This window comes from Carcharodon carcharias, chromosome 10 (assembly GCF_017639515.1).
Source record: "Carcharodon carcharias isolate sCarCar2 chromosome 10, sCarCar2.pri, whole genome shotgun sequence".
NCBI lineage: Eukaryota > Metazoa > Chordata > Chondrichthyes > Lamniformes > Lamnidae > Carcharodon > Carcharodon carcharias.
Window position 1 is genome coordinate 57,117,240 of NC_054476.1, and position 16,480 is coordinate 57,133,719.

A 16,480-nucleotide genomic window follows, 5' to 3' on the forward strand; every position below is an offset into this window, starting at 1 on the left:
TGCAGCCTTACTATCCTCCCAATTATCATTACTTAATGCAACAGTCATAAATACTGTACTCTTTTCATTAATAATGGAGTAAGCCACCAATAAGGAGGTCATGGCCAGGATTTTGAGGTCATCTGGCAGGCGGGCCCTGGAGCAGCCACCCGCAATTGGGCCTGACCGTGATTTCACGCTGGTGCGCCAATTAAGACCTGCCAGCGTGAAACGCTGCTCCGCACTGCCTGGGAAGGGCTAAGGGAGGGGTGCGGGTGCCTGTCGGCTGCCGGATCCAATGGCAGTCCCGTGGCCGGTTTAAAAGCGGCCCAGGCAGCATCTGGAAGGCTGTCATGGAAGGACGTGTGTTCAGAGTTCCCAATGGAGTTGAGTGCAGCTGGACACGGCAAGCGAAAGGGCAGGTCGGTTGGGCACTTGGCCCCCCTGCTTTTCCAATTAGTGCCTCGCCATCCTCCTGGAGGGGGTGGCTGCCAGGCGGGATGCCCTTGTCCCCAGAGATGGAAGGAGGAGGCCACTGCACCTCACCAAGACGGCATGGGGGGAGGTGGCAGCAATGATGAACAGCCATGATGTGGTGTGGCGCATATGGGTGCAGTGTCGGAAGCACTTCATTGACCTGCTGCACTCAGGAAAGGTGAGTACCATATTGGCATGGGTCAGTGTGCAGAAATGTTAAGGTCTGGCCATCCCCCCATGGACCTCAGGGGTGCTAGAGTCTGAGTGCCAACTGTCAATGATGCTGGAGCTGGCCAAGGGGGTGAGCCCTGGACTGAGTGCCTTGTGGCCTGAGGGCCATGACTTGGATGTGCCCTGCAAGGTGTTCCTCAGATGGGACTGGGCAGGCTCCAAGGCGCTGTAGGTAGAGAATGGACTTATCCATGCACCTCTGTCCTTTCAGGAGAAGACACGCATGTGCAGGCAGAGGGTGGCCCAACTTCCTGCTGCTTAGCGTTTGGAGCAAGACACCCTGGAGCTCGAGAGCTTCCCGCGCAACCATGTGTGGAGAGGAAAGTAAGAGTGCAGTGCACAGAGGTGAGACTTTTAGCTCGTGCAACCATTCTATTGTAGTCTCTTCATTGATGTGAGCCTCGCACTTGGAGTCCTCACTGATCATCGAAAGATGATGGCACCGTGATGCAGATCTCCATGGTCTCACCAGGGTGCCTGGCATACATAGTGACAATGTGATGACTCTAATTAATGACATGACCTTGTTTTCCCTCTTAGGTTTGTCAGCAAGCGTTCGCTCTCTGGACTCCAAAAGGCCACCCCTGACAACAGAGGACCACCAAGCTTCTGTTGCACCTGCGTCATATTGCTCTTTGAAGCAGGCACTAGCACAAATACCAGCACCTCGGTGGGCATTAGATTGGCGGCTAGTATCTTAGTGCACATTGGTGAAGGCAATTCACAGTCACTGGAGGTGAAGGTAGAGACAGAGAGTGCCCAGGGCGCTGGCAGTCAGAGGACTCCTGGGGACCAGGATGATGCTGAGTCGAAGGCAGATGATGAACCTCTGGAACCGTCCATTAGGTGGCAGATGCTGGATGTCCAGTGAGATGTGCGGGAGGATCTGGCGGCGATCCATGAGGGAATGCATACCATGGTCTCTATTATGGAGGAGTCCATGCGGAGCATCAGCGCTGCGTTGAGCCTCTTGGCTGAGCGCACTGCCTCCTCCATTGAGAAAGTGGCAACTCTCAAGGTGAAGCAGCTCCAGGAACAGAATCGGGGGTTCCTGGAGTTGAGCTCAGATCTGCAAGCCCTCACACTGGCACTGCCCTCAGGTGGTCAGTGCCAGTGTGGGAGATGGATGAGGCACCCAGTATCCCAGCTAGATGCCCGTCCATCAATGGTGAGCAGGGAAGCCCAGAGCAACCTCATGTTGGCGCATGAGCTGCTTGTCATCTCTACGGGCTCTTCTCAAGGTGCTCTGGATGATGGCGGCAGTTCCTCAGCCCCTCTGCCAGTGACCATGGCTTCTGATGAAGCTGTGATGATTGGGGAGATGCCAGCTTTGGCACTGGCCACTCCCTCCCAGGCGGGGCCAGCACAGGCACCACTGGCCAGAGGACAACCGCCAAGGTCATCGAGGTTAACAAGACAGCAGAGTCAGCAGGCTGTCCGCAATTCCCCTGCCAGTGAGGCAGGAGCACCTAGACGTAGGACTCACAAGTGAAAGTTAAAGGCACTATGAGTGCAAGAGGGATAGGTCACAGGTGATTTTTTGTTCATTTTTATTTACTTTTTCTATACTGGTCTGGGAATGAAGACCAGAGAAGTTTATGTAAACAGTATGGAGTTGTCAAAATGAGATAAATTTTGATTTTGTTGCCATGACCTGAGTATGCTTCACTTTATATTTTATTGGTGCAGGGTACGCCAGTATATAATGCTTGCCGTAAGTGGCTCTGAACTTTATTACACAGGCACAGGAGACATATGCCCCACATCACTGTATCAAGGTAGTGACAGATGCCCCCTTCAAGAGGGCCAACCAATACATCAAGTTCAGAACTGATATAGACAGCAGAGCCGAGAGACCCAGCAGCTTCAGGACCATGGTTATATTCCCCCAGGTGCAAGGCCTCATAGACAGCAAGCATGTGGCCATTAAGACTACCACAGGCCAGCCAGTGTCCAGCTGGGTGTTGGGGGAGGGGTGGTCACAGGCTGCTGGTTTCTTGCAGGCCTCCATTTAAATCAGAAGGTATTTCATTCCCTCAAAGTCCAACTTGTCTGTGCACATTACCAGCAGATCCTGTAGATGTGTGCTTGTCATTCTCGAAGCAGTCACAGTGTGTATATTTTCCGGCATTCCGAAGTGCCACAGCTTTTCATGCAGTCATAAACCTCTCCCCTGCCCACCTGCACAGATGGATACTTGCTGACAAGGGATACGCATTGAAGAGATGGCTGCTGACACCAGTGCGGAGTCCAAGAACTAAGGTAGACAGAGGAACACTATAATATGAGCCATGCTATGATCAGAGTGACTATCAAGCAGACCGTGGGCTCCTCAAAATGAGATGCAAGCACTTGGATTGCTCAGGTGGTGCTTTTCACTATGTCTCAGTCTCCTGGATAGTGGGTGGGTTGCTATGCCAAATACAACTTGGTGCTCCAGAAGGTAGAACGCTGGCTGCTGAAGATATAGTGGAGTGTGAGGTATCCTCAGACAAGGAGGAAGATGAGGGAGCTGAAGAGCAGCTACAGCATTCTGACACTCATGCAGAGCTGCTTGGTGGACACCAAAATCTAGGTGCCAGTGAGACTTTTATACACTCTCTTGTTTCTTCTGACCCTCACTACTTCAGTCATTCACCTAAATAAAGATTCACTTTCCAAGCACATAAAAGCTAATCACCTCTACTATAAGCTGAGAGCCTCTCATCCTCACAACTGTTGCCTTTGCAATGCACAAATAATGAGCACACATGCCATGGTCACCGCCAAGCTGTTTTGGGTCAAAACATTCCACCTTTGCAGTGCCGGAGGGCAACCAACACTGAATGGAAATTTTCATAAATTAAATCAGGCATTTATTGCATTGCTCAGAACACACAAGCTGTGAATCATTATCCATCTAATTACCCATGAGGCCAAGTACATTGAATGTGCCTCCTTAATTCTTTCACGTGTGCTTCTAATTGGTAAACTCCTTCACTGCCAGCTGTGGTGAAGGCAGACTGCTGATCTTGCTGCCTCATGGCCTGGGATGGCTTTGGTAGCCATCCTCTGGCTGCCTGAGGCCTGGCAGGCCTCTGCACAGGAGCAGAAGCCTCACTATTATCACAGCATTGGTGCCACAGGCAGTGGGGGCTGAGGAGCCTCTGACCAAACTTGGAGAATCCTGAGAGGAGCACCCAAATGCAGAAGGCTGCCACTCCTCCTCCATTATAAAACGCACCTTTGACTCCCTGCTATCATGAGAAGGACAAGGTTTTTGTGAAGACTCCATGCTTCTTGTACCCCTCTCACCTTGTCACTGCCTCCTTGAACTCATGGACAAAGCGATGGCATGCAGGTCTGCACTCATCTCTGGCAGTCACTGACTGGTCTGCTGGATGTGGTTCTCTAGGACAATCACCGTTGTGTGCAAATGAGAGGAAATTGCAGCACCTCATGCTGGACTTCCAGCATCTGCCACCTCAACTCTAGAGGCACATCCTTGGCCTGGGGCTCAGCATGGGCCTGGCCTCCACACCTCTGAACTGTGAGTGGCCTCAGGTGCCAAAGCCTCAGACAGCTGGTCAGGTGCTGGTGTGGTTCTCGTACCAGGTTGTGACCCCAAATCTACTCATAGGCACATACCCGCTGAGGTGAAAGTATCTGTGCTGGTGGTGGGTGTGGGGGAATGATGTGTCGCCACTGCCTGTGGCGCCATTGCTGCGATAATAGTGAGGCTTCTGCACCTGTGCCAGCAAGGCCATCCCAGGCCATGAGGCAGCAAGATCAGCAATCTGCCTTCACCACAGCTGGCAGTGAAGGAGTTTACCAGTTAGGTTCCCTCTGCGATGAACAAATGTGTCTCAGAGACAGCAATTGGCTGTTCCTGTGATTGATGTGTGAAAGAAAACAGAATGATCAGGCCCACTCAACCCTCCAGAAAGTAGCCCACAGAATCGGCTGCATCTCATGTAGGTGTTTACAGATTAGGGTCACATGAACACCACCCCCGGCCGCTGGTTCTTGGGAAGTTGGTCACAAGCTGCTGGGTGCTGGGGGGAGGGGTTTTGTGGTCATGGGCTGCTGGGTTTTAAGGGGGATGGATTGTGGCCATGAGCTGTGTGTTGTCATGGGCTGCTAGGTGTTGGGGGAGGGGTGGTCGTGGGCTGCTGGGTGTTGGGGGACGGGTGGTCATGGGCTGCTGGGTGTTAGAATGGGGTGGTCGTGAGCTGCGGGGTGTTGGGGGTGGGGTAGTCATGGGGTGCTGGATGTTGGGGGAGGGGTAGTCACGGACTTCTGGGTGTTGGGGTGGGGTGGTCATGGGCTGCTGGGTATTGGGGGAGGGGTGGTCATGGGCTGCTGGGTGTTTAGGGTGAGGTGGTTACAGGCTGCTGGGTGTTGGGGGAGGGTTGGTCATGGGCTGCTGAGTGTTGGGGGAGGGGTGGTCATGGGCTGCTGGGTATTGGGGGATGGGTGGTGGTGGGCTGCTGGGTGTTGGGGGAGGCGTGGTCGTGGGCTGCTGGGTGTTGGGGGTGAGGGGTGGTCATGGGTTGTTGGGTGTTGATGAGGGGTGATCATGGGCTGCTGCGTGTTGGGGGAGGGGTGGTCGTGGGCTGGTGGGTGTTGGAGAAGGGGTGGTCGTAGGCTGCTGGGTGTTGGGGGAGGGGTGGTCGTGAGCTGCTGGGTGTTGGGGGTGAGGGGTGGTCATGGGCTGCTGGGTGTTGGGGAGGGGTGGTCATGGGCTGCTGGGTGTTGGGGGTGAGGGTGGTCATGGGCTGCTGGGTGTTGGGGGAGGGGTGGTCGTGAGCTGCTGGGTGTTGGGGGAGGGGTGGTCATGCGCTGCTGGGTGTTGGAGGTGTGTTGTCATGGGCTGCTGGGTGTTGGAGGTGTGTTGTCATGGGCTGCTGGGTGTTAGGGGTGTGTTGTCACAGGCTGCTGGGTGTTGGGGGTGTATTGTCACAGGCTGCTGGGTGTTGGGGGTGTGGGCTGGTCATGGACTGCTGGGTGTTGGGGGTGAGGGGTGGTCATGGACTGCTGGGTATTGGGGGTGAGGGGTGGTCATGGACTGCTGGGTGTTGGGGGTGAGTGGTGGTCATGGGCTGCTGGGTGTTGGGGGTGAGTGGTGGTCATGGGCTGCTGGGTGTTGGGGGTGAGTGGTGGTCATGGGCTGCTGATTGTTGGGGGTGGGGGGTGGTCATGGGCTGCTGGGTGTTGGAGAAGGGGTGGTCGTGGGCTGCTGGGTGTTGGGGAGAGGTGGTCATGGGCTGCTGGATGTTGGGGGTGGGGAGTGGTCATGGGCTGCTGGGTGTTGGAGAAGGAGTGGCTATGGGCTGCTGGGTGTTGGGGGAGGGGTGGTCATGGGCTGCTGGATTCTTGAAAGCCTCCATTTAAATCAGAGCTCGGGGTGCTGATGAACGTATAAGCATGTCGTCAGCACTTTTTGTGATGATGCGGCCTACACCTCAAGGCCAGCCTGTGGAAGTTGAGTGGTCAGCAACCCCATTGCCTGTCAATAATTGGCTGATGGGCATGAGATTTCACCATGATCGGAGGTTGGAGTGAGATAGCCAGGCTCCCAGCAAATGCAGGTGGACTGAGAAAAGACGACACCTTTTGCCCTGGCAGGAATTACATCTTGTGCATAGGTGTAACTTCTCCAGAACTGATAGTGCCCCTCCATTGATCAGAACTGGCAATGCCAATGCACCTATTTTAGAATCAGAGTTCCTGTAGACACAAGTATCAGGAGATACTGTGCAGTGAAACTGTGCAACTGTCGTGAAACTCAGCTGGACCAGCAACTTTCAGGATTTATAGTAAACAATCATCCTATTCAATGACGCATCAAAAGGCACTTTTTAAGTATTTGGGAAATTTTAATCCAACCCCAATCATCTTTCCAGAGAAAAACATGCAGCGTGTTCCTTTCAAATTCTGATTACATCAAAATTGTTTATGTCTCCCTCTAGTACAGAAACCATATAAAGCAGTATTTGCATGTCTACATTTCAGCTTTTATATAGCCCCCAAAGAAGGTACTCAAGACAAACGCAGGTCACTGTTTTTATTTCTGCCCATGCCAAGGATTTTTGTGTGTGTATTGTGCTATTTTTGTCTGGATCTTATTTTAAAAGTTGAACATGTATAGGATTTTTAGAAGCAGAACACAAGATAGATGTTTTGATCCCAGTGCTGAAGTTGTGGGATTCACACACTGAAAGCTTTGTTCGCAAATCAATTAGGAACAGCCATGACAGTCTGCAACTGCTGATTTCCTCCCTGTAAAATGTTTTTTCTCTTCCATCATGGTTGTTGCCATCAACGCTGCTACCTCAAATATTGTACTGATGGTCAGCTTGTTTAGCCCTCCACCATATTTAACTGGACCACATGAAGCACAATTGGGCTGCAGTCTCCTCTTCCAAAGTTATCTATTACTCCAGGATCATTCTGCAGATCAAATAAATCATGGGCTTCTTTTCTTCACTGTATGGAAAGGGTGGTAAAGTGAGGTACCCTGTCCCTTTAAGAGAATGCAAGTGCGCTGATCATGTGGCAGTAACAATGAATCACTGTAAAACGCGGGCAACTGGGAACTATAAGTCTAGTTCTGGAGGTTTCTGCGTGAGCGCATACGTATGATCTGGTGCTCTGCCCTATGTCTCAATAAACCATCACTGTTTATTCTTACATCAGCCTCTCCCTGTTATTGATTGCAAGCAGCAATTGATGAGAACATAGGAAGGCGTGCAGTTAGAGCTCAGTTGGCCAATGAACTCATTTACCCAAGACATAAAAGTGGTGACAAGGATAAAGAACAAAAGAAAATAAATTTCAAGACGGGTGAGCAAAGCACTGGAAAGAGCATCTGTCCTTACCTTATAAAATACATGATAGCTGGCAATCAGAGCAGAAAACAGCACTGCAGTTTAAAATTAATTAAAAACCCTGTAGAATCGCGATGGTGCGGACCCCACCAAAACTCAAAGAGCGCAAAACCCAACACAGAAAAGCCGACAGCTGCAGAAACAGAGTTAAAAAAAGCGGTGACTGCTCTTAAAGTGGCAATGTATTTAAAGGGTAAACACATGAAAAATTGCTATGTGCAGAAAATTATGAGACCCCAGAGGGTGACCCTGCGGTAAGCCAAGCATCGAAATCCGTCGTTACCTGGAAAGCCTATCGGAAGTGCAGTCCCCTTGCAGTTATTCATGTTGCCGTAGTTCGGGTATGTCGATCCATTTGACTCCATTGCAGATGACTGCTCTCAGTATGTTGACCGCCTAATATTCTTTTTTACTGATAACGACATTGTGGGGAGGAAAAGAAGTGGGCGATTCTTTTGTCCTCATTCGGAAGCAAAATATATGGGCTGATCTGCAGCCTTACATCACCTAGAGCCTCGGACTCGAAGACTTTTGAGGAGCTAATAAAAACTGTACAGAGTCACCTGAGACCAAAGCCCTCAGTCACTATGCAGCGCTTCAAGTTCAATTCAAGGAACAGGCTTCCGGAAGAGACAATATCTGAGTATGTGGCCGTTTTAAAGGTATTAACTGAGCATTGCAAATTCGGAACATCCATTAGTGATATGTTGAGAGACCTGCTGATATGCTGGACTGGACATGATACTATCCAAAGGCATTTGCTAGCTGAACCTAGTCTAGACTTCAATAAGGCGTTAGAATTAGCTACCACAATGAAGCGTGCCATTAGAAATTCTGAAGTGATAAGGGATACACAAAATGGCGCTGGCCATCTGGTCGAGCAGGACAATCCGCCAACAAAAGGCGCAAAAACTTTGTACTCCACGGAAAGGCAGGAAATGCTCTCTAGCTCCAATCCATTGAAACACAATGGTACTGCAGATAAAGATCCATAAAATGAATGAGAGGAATACATCCAGGCCTCCTGTGAGAGAAAGACAATTCAAACAAGTCGAGTGCTTTTTCTGCCACTGCCAAGGCCACTTAATGCGGCACTGCAGAGAAAGACTAAAAGAACACTATAAAGGCACAAGGAAAAATCGTGAAATATGCCTCATGGAAGAGCCAGAAGAAATAGAATCAGACATCCATTCATTACATAACTTCAAAGTGGGTAGAACTGAGCCAATCCAAGTAGTCATTACAGTTAACGCACAACCCATTAAGATGGAAGTTGATACGGGAGTGTTAATGTCCATCATTGGAGAGCATATATTTAGATATGTGAGTAAAGGAACCCATCCTTTGAAGTTAGAAGTTTCGTACAGAAAGCTGAGGACATACACGGGTGAAGAAATAAATGTGAAGGGAGTATGTCACGTCAAGGTGCAGTATGAGGAACAGTCTGCAAAATTACCCCTATTTGTAATGTTAGGCAGGGGACTGAGTCTTCTCGGAAGGAACTGGCTGGGAGAGATAAATCTTGAGGGTGCGCTAAGCTCCCAATTCGAACTAGAAGTATTGCTGCCAGAAAAAATTAGTCCGCAAAGACCTAACAGGAGAAGCCCGTGGAAGTGTTACACCAGGACAGGGTTCAAGCTCAATTCAACATCCTTCAAAAGGAAATGAAACCTATTAAAGGACTTTCATGCATGACAAAATTCAATCAGGTCCCAATTTGTGCCACAAAAAGATATGAAGAAGAAATGGACGAGTTATATAAGTTCTGGGCAACGATGATCCTGGAGGTGCCATTCTTGTGCTCAAATTAGTTTGTGCAAATGCAGCAGACAGCAGTTGCCTTGGAACAGCTGACCATTCAGCTCCTCAATCCATTCCTCCATTCATCTGATTAAAAAAACTTTCATTTATACATTGCTTTTCATGACTATTGGCTATCTCAGAGCACTTTACACTCTCAAAGCAGTTGAATGCCTCAAGTGCACCTCCTTGCAGCACGCCCACGATACTGTACTTGATCATGGCTGATCTGTACCTCAACTTCATTTACCTGCCTTGGTTCTATATCACATAATACCCTTATCTAACGATAAACTATCAAAATAAAAGCAAAATACTGTGGATGCTAGAAATCTAGAACATAAACAAAAATACCAGGAAAAACTCAGCAGGTCTGACAGCATCTGCACAGAGGGCTACAGTTGATGTTTCGAGTCCGTATGACCCTTCATCAGAACTAAGACATATAGAAATGAGATGAAACTATCAATCTCAGCTATGAAATTCTCAATTGATCTGGCCTCAAGAGCTTCTTGGGGTGAGAGAGTTCCAGATTTCTACTAGCTTTTGTGTTTTTTTTCAATCTTTTCATGGGATGTGAGCGTCGCTGGCAAGGCCAGCATTTGTTGTGTTACAACTAGATGAGGAGGAGTTGAATTTCACAGTATCACAGTATCTTTACAGTGTAGAAGGAGGCCATTCGGCCCATCTTTCCTCCTTGTTGTTTGACTGCTACAGTTTCTTTTATTTTGGAAAATGATATACTTGCCATCTAAGTGTGTACTCAACTGTTTATATGCTGTGATCTTAAGCTGTGATCTTAAAGAACCAATCTGACATGTTTTCTAGAGTTTTGCAAAGTAAAAGGTTAGCTTTATTATACTGGAAACCAATCTAAGTAAAATAATAATTAAAACATGCTCCAAATTTCATGAACACATGTAGACTACAGAGTGGGGAAGCATAGGTTGACCAAATTAGAGTCCATAAAAAGAATATACAATCTGTAGTTTGGTGACTTGGCTGGCTTCAGGCTGAATTTGATGGTTTTGATGTTTCGAATTTAAAGATGTAGTGAATTGAATTGGTTCTTGTTCTTCTGGGGATGGTAATGCTTGGTTGAGTTCTTTCAAGAAGTCTCTGTGTGCAGCAGGGCATCTCTGGTTTAGCAAGTCAGAAAACAGGGCTCAAAGCTTCCCAGGTAGGTTGGAAAGAAAGGGAAGCAGGAGGGACTCCACTTGGGTATTCTCTCTCAGCTTCTCAGTTGCTTGTCCTCAGTTCTACTGAGAAAACATGTACTTGAAACACGCAAAGAGTTGGCTTGTCATGTAACCTTCCTTCTCCAATTGGCTGGGGGATCCAAATAAATTGGAATGTATAGTGATGTAAATTTGGGTAGCCACCATTAAATGTGCTGTTAAGTCACCTTTAGTCTGTGTTTTATAAAATCTGTTTTTTTAGAAGTTCAATTCATGTTTCCAGCCAATGTTTTAACAATCATTATTTGACATAAGCACATCTTCATGAAGTTTCCTATTCCTAATTCCAGTTGAACTAAATGGCTAGCTAATCTTGTCAGAGGACAGTTAAGAATCAACTACATGTAGGCCAGACCAGGTGAAGATGGCAGATTTCCTTCCCTAAAGGATATTAGTGAACTAAATGGGTTTTATGACAATCAATGTTAGTTTCATGGTCACTATTGCTGAAACTAGTTGTCAATTCCAGATTTTATTAATTGAATTTAAATTCCACCAGCTGCCATGGTGGGATTTGAACCCATGTCCCTAGGGAACTAGCTTGAGCCTTTGGATTACTGGTCCAGTGACAGTGCCATCACTATGCCATCATTTGTGCAAAGAGTTGCTTCCTAATATCACAGCCTACCTTTAATTTTAAGGTATGCCCCTTGTTCTGGACTCTCCCACCAAAAGGAATAGGTTAAGAGCAAAATACTGTGGATGTTGGAAATCTGAAACAAAAGCAAAAATACCTGGAAAAATTCAGCAGCTCTGACAGCATCTGCGGAGAGGAATACAATTAACGTTTCGAGTCCATATGACTCATGATGTATGAGTCATACGGACTTGAAACGTTAACTGTATTCCTCTCCGCACATGCTGTCAAACCTGCTGAATTTTTCCAGCTATTTTTGTTTTTGTTTCAGAAGGAATAGTTTCTCTGTATCTACTGTATTGAATTCGTTAATCATCTTAAGCTAATCCATTGCTGTCTCATTGATGAAGGAAAGACAATTGTCCTCAGACATTCCCAGCTATTTGTGCCTGAATGTGGACATAGGGTTGCATATAAGGGTAGGCGCAGGCCATCAGTCATCTCTGGTGCAAATGACTCTCTAGCATCCTCCAAAAGATCAAACATAATCTACTGCTTATTTTAGGAATTTACCATACAGCAAAGAGAAATGAACAGCCCTGAGCATGTAATTTTAAATGGAATCTGTGTGCATAGTACTTTCCTATGAGAACATTAGGAAATTGTGCCTGCATCAATACAAATTTCACATGTTGTAAGATTAGAATGAAACAGAATATTTGACAGCACTTTAGTCAGACTGACAACTCAAAGATGCATGACTTGAGTTGGTGTGCAGCAGAAACATGAATCTTCACCTATTTTTTCTAGACTCTGTTTAACCATTCCACATTGACCGAAACCATTGCCTTAGCACATTTGACCAAAAAGCTTAGAAAGTCTGAGCTTAAGCTCATCTACACTGTGATTTAAAAAAAACAAAAACCTACAAATTTCTTTAATGGATCCAAGTATTTTTGCCTCCGCCCAGAAATTTATTCCTTGTGTGAAGAACCCTGACAGAATTCCTAAGTTTATCTTTTTAACCAGTGCTCACATGTTTATTTTCTTTGCGCTCTAATTTATATATCGCAAAACTTAAGTTTCTTTCAGAATCTAATTGTGGCACTTTAAATAGGGATAAGCAGGTTCAACTTGTGGTTTGCTCTAACTGATCTCAGCCAGGCAATGATGTTATACTTGCCTTGCTATCTCAGGGCTAGAGAGGGAGAAGAAGCAGCCAAAGCCATGATTGCTACTGCGACTCCTTGTAGATAATACTTTTGTGTGAATGTCAGGTGAGTACAGGATCCAGTTACACATCTGCAGCAGTCAAATACCCTGCATGCACTCATTGTCAGCACTCATACAGGAACAATATTGTTCCAGGGGAGGAGAAAATAAAATAAGTACATAATTAAGATGACAGACGACTTTGGGATCTCTGGGAATCAAAACACACGCGTTCAAATAATTCCCAAAGTGCAGTTTCCTAACTGCGTACTAAGTTAGCAGTGTAAAATTTTTATTTCATTTATAAATTGCTTGGTAATCACAAATGTTTGCATGCTGCCTGTTTTCGGCTAGGAGATAAACACCATATGAAACCAGGTTCAGTAGAATATGACACAATTGCTACAGCTAATTAAATATTTGGACTGAAAGTGTACCCAGGAGTCATGCTAATATTGTTCACCTCATTATCGTAGCTACCAAGCGGGCTAGAGAACCTACCCACTGATAAGATAGAGAAGCTAAAGAAGGAAGACCCAGTTGAGTACCTTAACAGAAGCCATCTTGATGAACCTAGAAGTATCAACACCCTGACCTACACAAAACCAGAACATAGACCATTAAAAACAGAACTGCTGGGGAATGTTAATGTTGGTGCTAAGGTAAGGAAAGCAGTTTTCTCTTTTGTTCCAGGTTTGAATTTATGTGCTATAGCATCTTGTTCTGTGTTCTAGAATTAGTAACAGTTGTTCATGTCATCATTCACACAGAAAGATCCCAGAAATAGTAATGAAAAGGAATGCCCAATTTATTTATTTTTGATAGTGGTGGTTGAAAGAGGAACATATTTGGCCAGGACAGCAGATAGTTCCTTCAAATAATTGCACAGTTTGTTTAATGTTCACCTGAACTGAATGTCCCTTTGAAAGGATGTCTGGCTGGCAAAGGGAGTATTTTGTCAGTACTGCATTGCCATGTCAACAGAAATTACACTTTCCAGTTCTGAGGTCAGGTTGAAGCCACAACCTTCTCATTCAACCGTGAGTGCATTCGAGCCAAGCTGACATTCTTAATGCTTGGGAATTCACTCTTAACTGATGGAAGAGGCTCTATTTAAAACAAAGATGGCTTTTTCATACAGTTGGGTAAACTAGAAAAGTGTGCCTTCCTGAACCCTATCTATTAAAAGCAATGTGTGAGTTAATGGCTTGTCATAAAATACCAGTGGTACAGTATATTTTTCCTCCTAGAATAAAAGCTCTCCCTAGTTCTTCATACTCTAGTCCCCAATTTGGAACTTCCCAGTCCTGCACCTCAACAGCCGGTGTTCTCGATTCAGAATTTTGCAGCCTCTCCAATTCCATACATAGAAATATTCTTTGTAACACAACAAGCAGCCATTGAAAGAGGCCAAAAATGTGCTGCACAGAACATACTATCCGACATGCTTTTCTTCCTGCCTTCACCCTCACCATGTTGAGATTAAGGCCCCTTGTACTGTCTCTTGTGTTAATAGATTCTTTCCTTGAACATTTTTTACCTCCCGGAAGAATACATTTTTTCATCCTTTTATTAGGTTTAAGAAATGCTGCTGCACTGCACAAAAGCATGTAAGGCTGGAGTTTACTGGCCCTGTGGTTGGGCTAGGAGGTGGGGCATGAAGGGGCGGGTGTGTGGGCTTGAAAAATAGGAGGAGAGCCATATCAGAACAGCTGCCTGATGCAATCCTGCTGCCCCAAGGGGCATGCTGGGAATGAGATTGGCTGTCTGCTCCATGGCTGCAGGCAGCCAATTAAGATGGTTAAGGCTCCAATTGGGGTGATTTTGCAACCTCACAGACATTTTTCTGGTAGCGGTGCCAATTTTCTGGTGCCAATTAGGAGGCTGCCTCCCAGAAGATTGCATCACTGGTCTTGCTGCAGGCAAGTGTGGGCTTGGAGTGCCCATTTGGTCCTTGCACCGGGACCCTGAAGCACATTGGACCATACAGTCAATACTGAATTCTATTAAAGAAACAGCGCTAAGATGTGGATATATTTTATGCTGCAAAATTGGTCACATGACCAAAACATCGCCTTTACTGTGTACATACTCCAAGAAATCCATTGCATTATTTAATATTTTTAGAGGCCATTGGAATGATCTATATATCTGGAAAGCCCATTACCACATCTCATTAAAGTAGATGGAAAGCATTAAAACACATGAAACACACTCTTCTATCATTTTATCAGCCCCAAGTTCAGTGATGTGGCCGGCTGCCCAGAATACACATCTGTTAAAGCAAAATTCTTATTGCGCTGCCACTGACTTGAATGTTTTTTTAAATACGGCCTATTGCATCTAGAGCTTTCCTGCATTACCTCTGATTGTTGGTTGTATTTTATTTCCCTATTCTTAAAGCATCGATATTAGTGTTCCATTCTCTGCAAAATGAAAAATCTTAAAACAAAACTGGAGATTTCAATATTGGTACTAATTTACAGGTCTGCATATCTGGATCATTTGGTAGCATTCTAGCCTGTTACAAGTTTAGCGTTTTGCCAGACATGTTTTCTCAGGTCGATGGCTTAAATGGTTTGGGTGCTCTGTTTCGAGGCGTTACTCACAGTGCTCAATATTTAACTATATAATAACACAACCCAAGATATGACAATGGGTTGCGACCTGAACTAGATATTCAAGTTTGTTATGTGTACACTTTGTACTATCATATTATATTACACGCTCCAAAAATTCTTAAAATTTTTCCACTCTCCTCACCATCATGTGGCAATTTTTAATTAATAACCTCTAGTTACTGACTTCATCAAATTTCTTCATCATTTTAAAACCTCAACTGAATTTCCCCTTAGCCTTCTACTTCAAGTCTCTCTTAATACTGTTTTCCATGGGGTCCTTTTCACTTTCAGGGAATGCATTTTATTTCCAATATTTCAACCAACTTTCTACTCGTGCTGCTATATCTCTGCTTCTAATTTGTGCAGTTCAAGTTCTGGATTCCAGAGCTTGAGCAGTGGCTGGAATCAGTACAATGCATCGTCAGGCCGAAAGATTCATGGAGGTGGCCACCCTGCAGATTAAAGATGTGCCAGCAGAGAGGGAATCGGTGGCTGCCAGAAGAACAACGGCAGGCCGGGCAGGGATCCCATGAGTGCATCTCATTAATCTAACTAGTGTTCAGCTCTGAATATGCGAGAGTGATGGTTCCTCAGGAGTGCAGGCAGAGCCAAGCCCTTGGATGGGGAGTAGGAAGAATGGATGAGTCATTGTGGTTGGGGTTGCAATCGTAAGGGAATTGGGCAGGTATTTCAGGGGCTTCAGATGTGACTTCAGGATGATTTGTTGCCTCCTGAAGGCAGGATCAAGGATATCACTGAGTGGCTACCGGGCACTCGGAAGGGTGAGGATGAACAGTCAGAGGCTATGCTCACTTCAGCACCAATGACATCAGCAAAAAGAAGGCAGAATTTAGGGAGTTAGGAGAGAGATTAAAAAGCAGGACCTCAAAGGTGCTAACTCGCTGGATTATTTCTGGTTCCCCTTACCAGTTGTCATAAAAGCTTTAATCACGGAAAATGGTTCATCTTCGAGGACAAAGAGCATGCTGGGAGAATTTGTGTTTTTAAAAGACATTCCCTTAAAGGATTAGTGCAAGGACTCTGGTTGCTGCTGTATTTGGACAAGACCACATTATACAAGAAAAGGTAATTAAGCAGCTTTAAAGAAGCTGGAAACATCTTGATCCTGGTGGACTGTTTACAAAAGGGTCACATGGTGGTTTATGGCTTTGGAAAAAATCATGCCTGGAAAACTGTTTTAGAAGCTGGTAGGCTGGTTTTGTTTGGAGGTTGGGGGGCGCAGGGTGGAGTGTGGGGGCAGAGCGGAGCAGGAACACAAGAAGAATCAACAACTGCTTGAGTAAAGAATACAACAGTTCCTGAAGCTCCAAACCCAGTCCAAAGTGAAAAGTGAATGAGCGGTGCTTGGTATAACTTCAGCAATTTTGTGTGTGCAGGGTAGGGGTAATGTGAGATCAAAAGCAGCTGTAAGCCTCCAACTGTCTCCACAGGAACCAAAGTGAGAGGAACCTCATT

General features: G+C 46.1%; 1 protein-coding gene across 1 annotated transcript in view; it reads left to right on the plus strand.

Moving 5' to 3' along the window:
• The window catches only part of ppp1r32 (protein phosphatase 1, regulatory subunit 32), a 127,660-nt gene that overhangs the window by 68,792 nt on the left and 42,388 nt on the right, over positions 1-16,480 (plus strand). Inside the window, exon 8 of the mRNA XM_041196646.1 lies at positions 12,860-13,045. Within this exon, the coding sequence (XP_041052580.1) occupies positions 12,860-13,045 (186 nt within the window). The remainder of the gene's footprint in view (positions 1-12,859; positions 13,046-16,480) is intronic.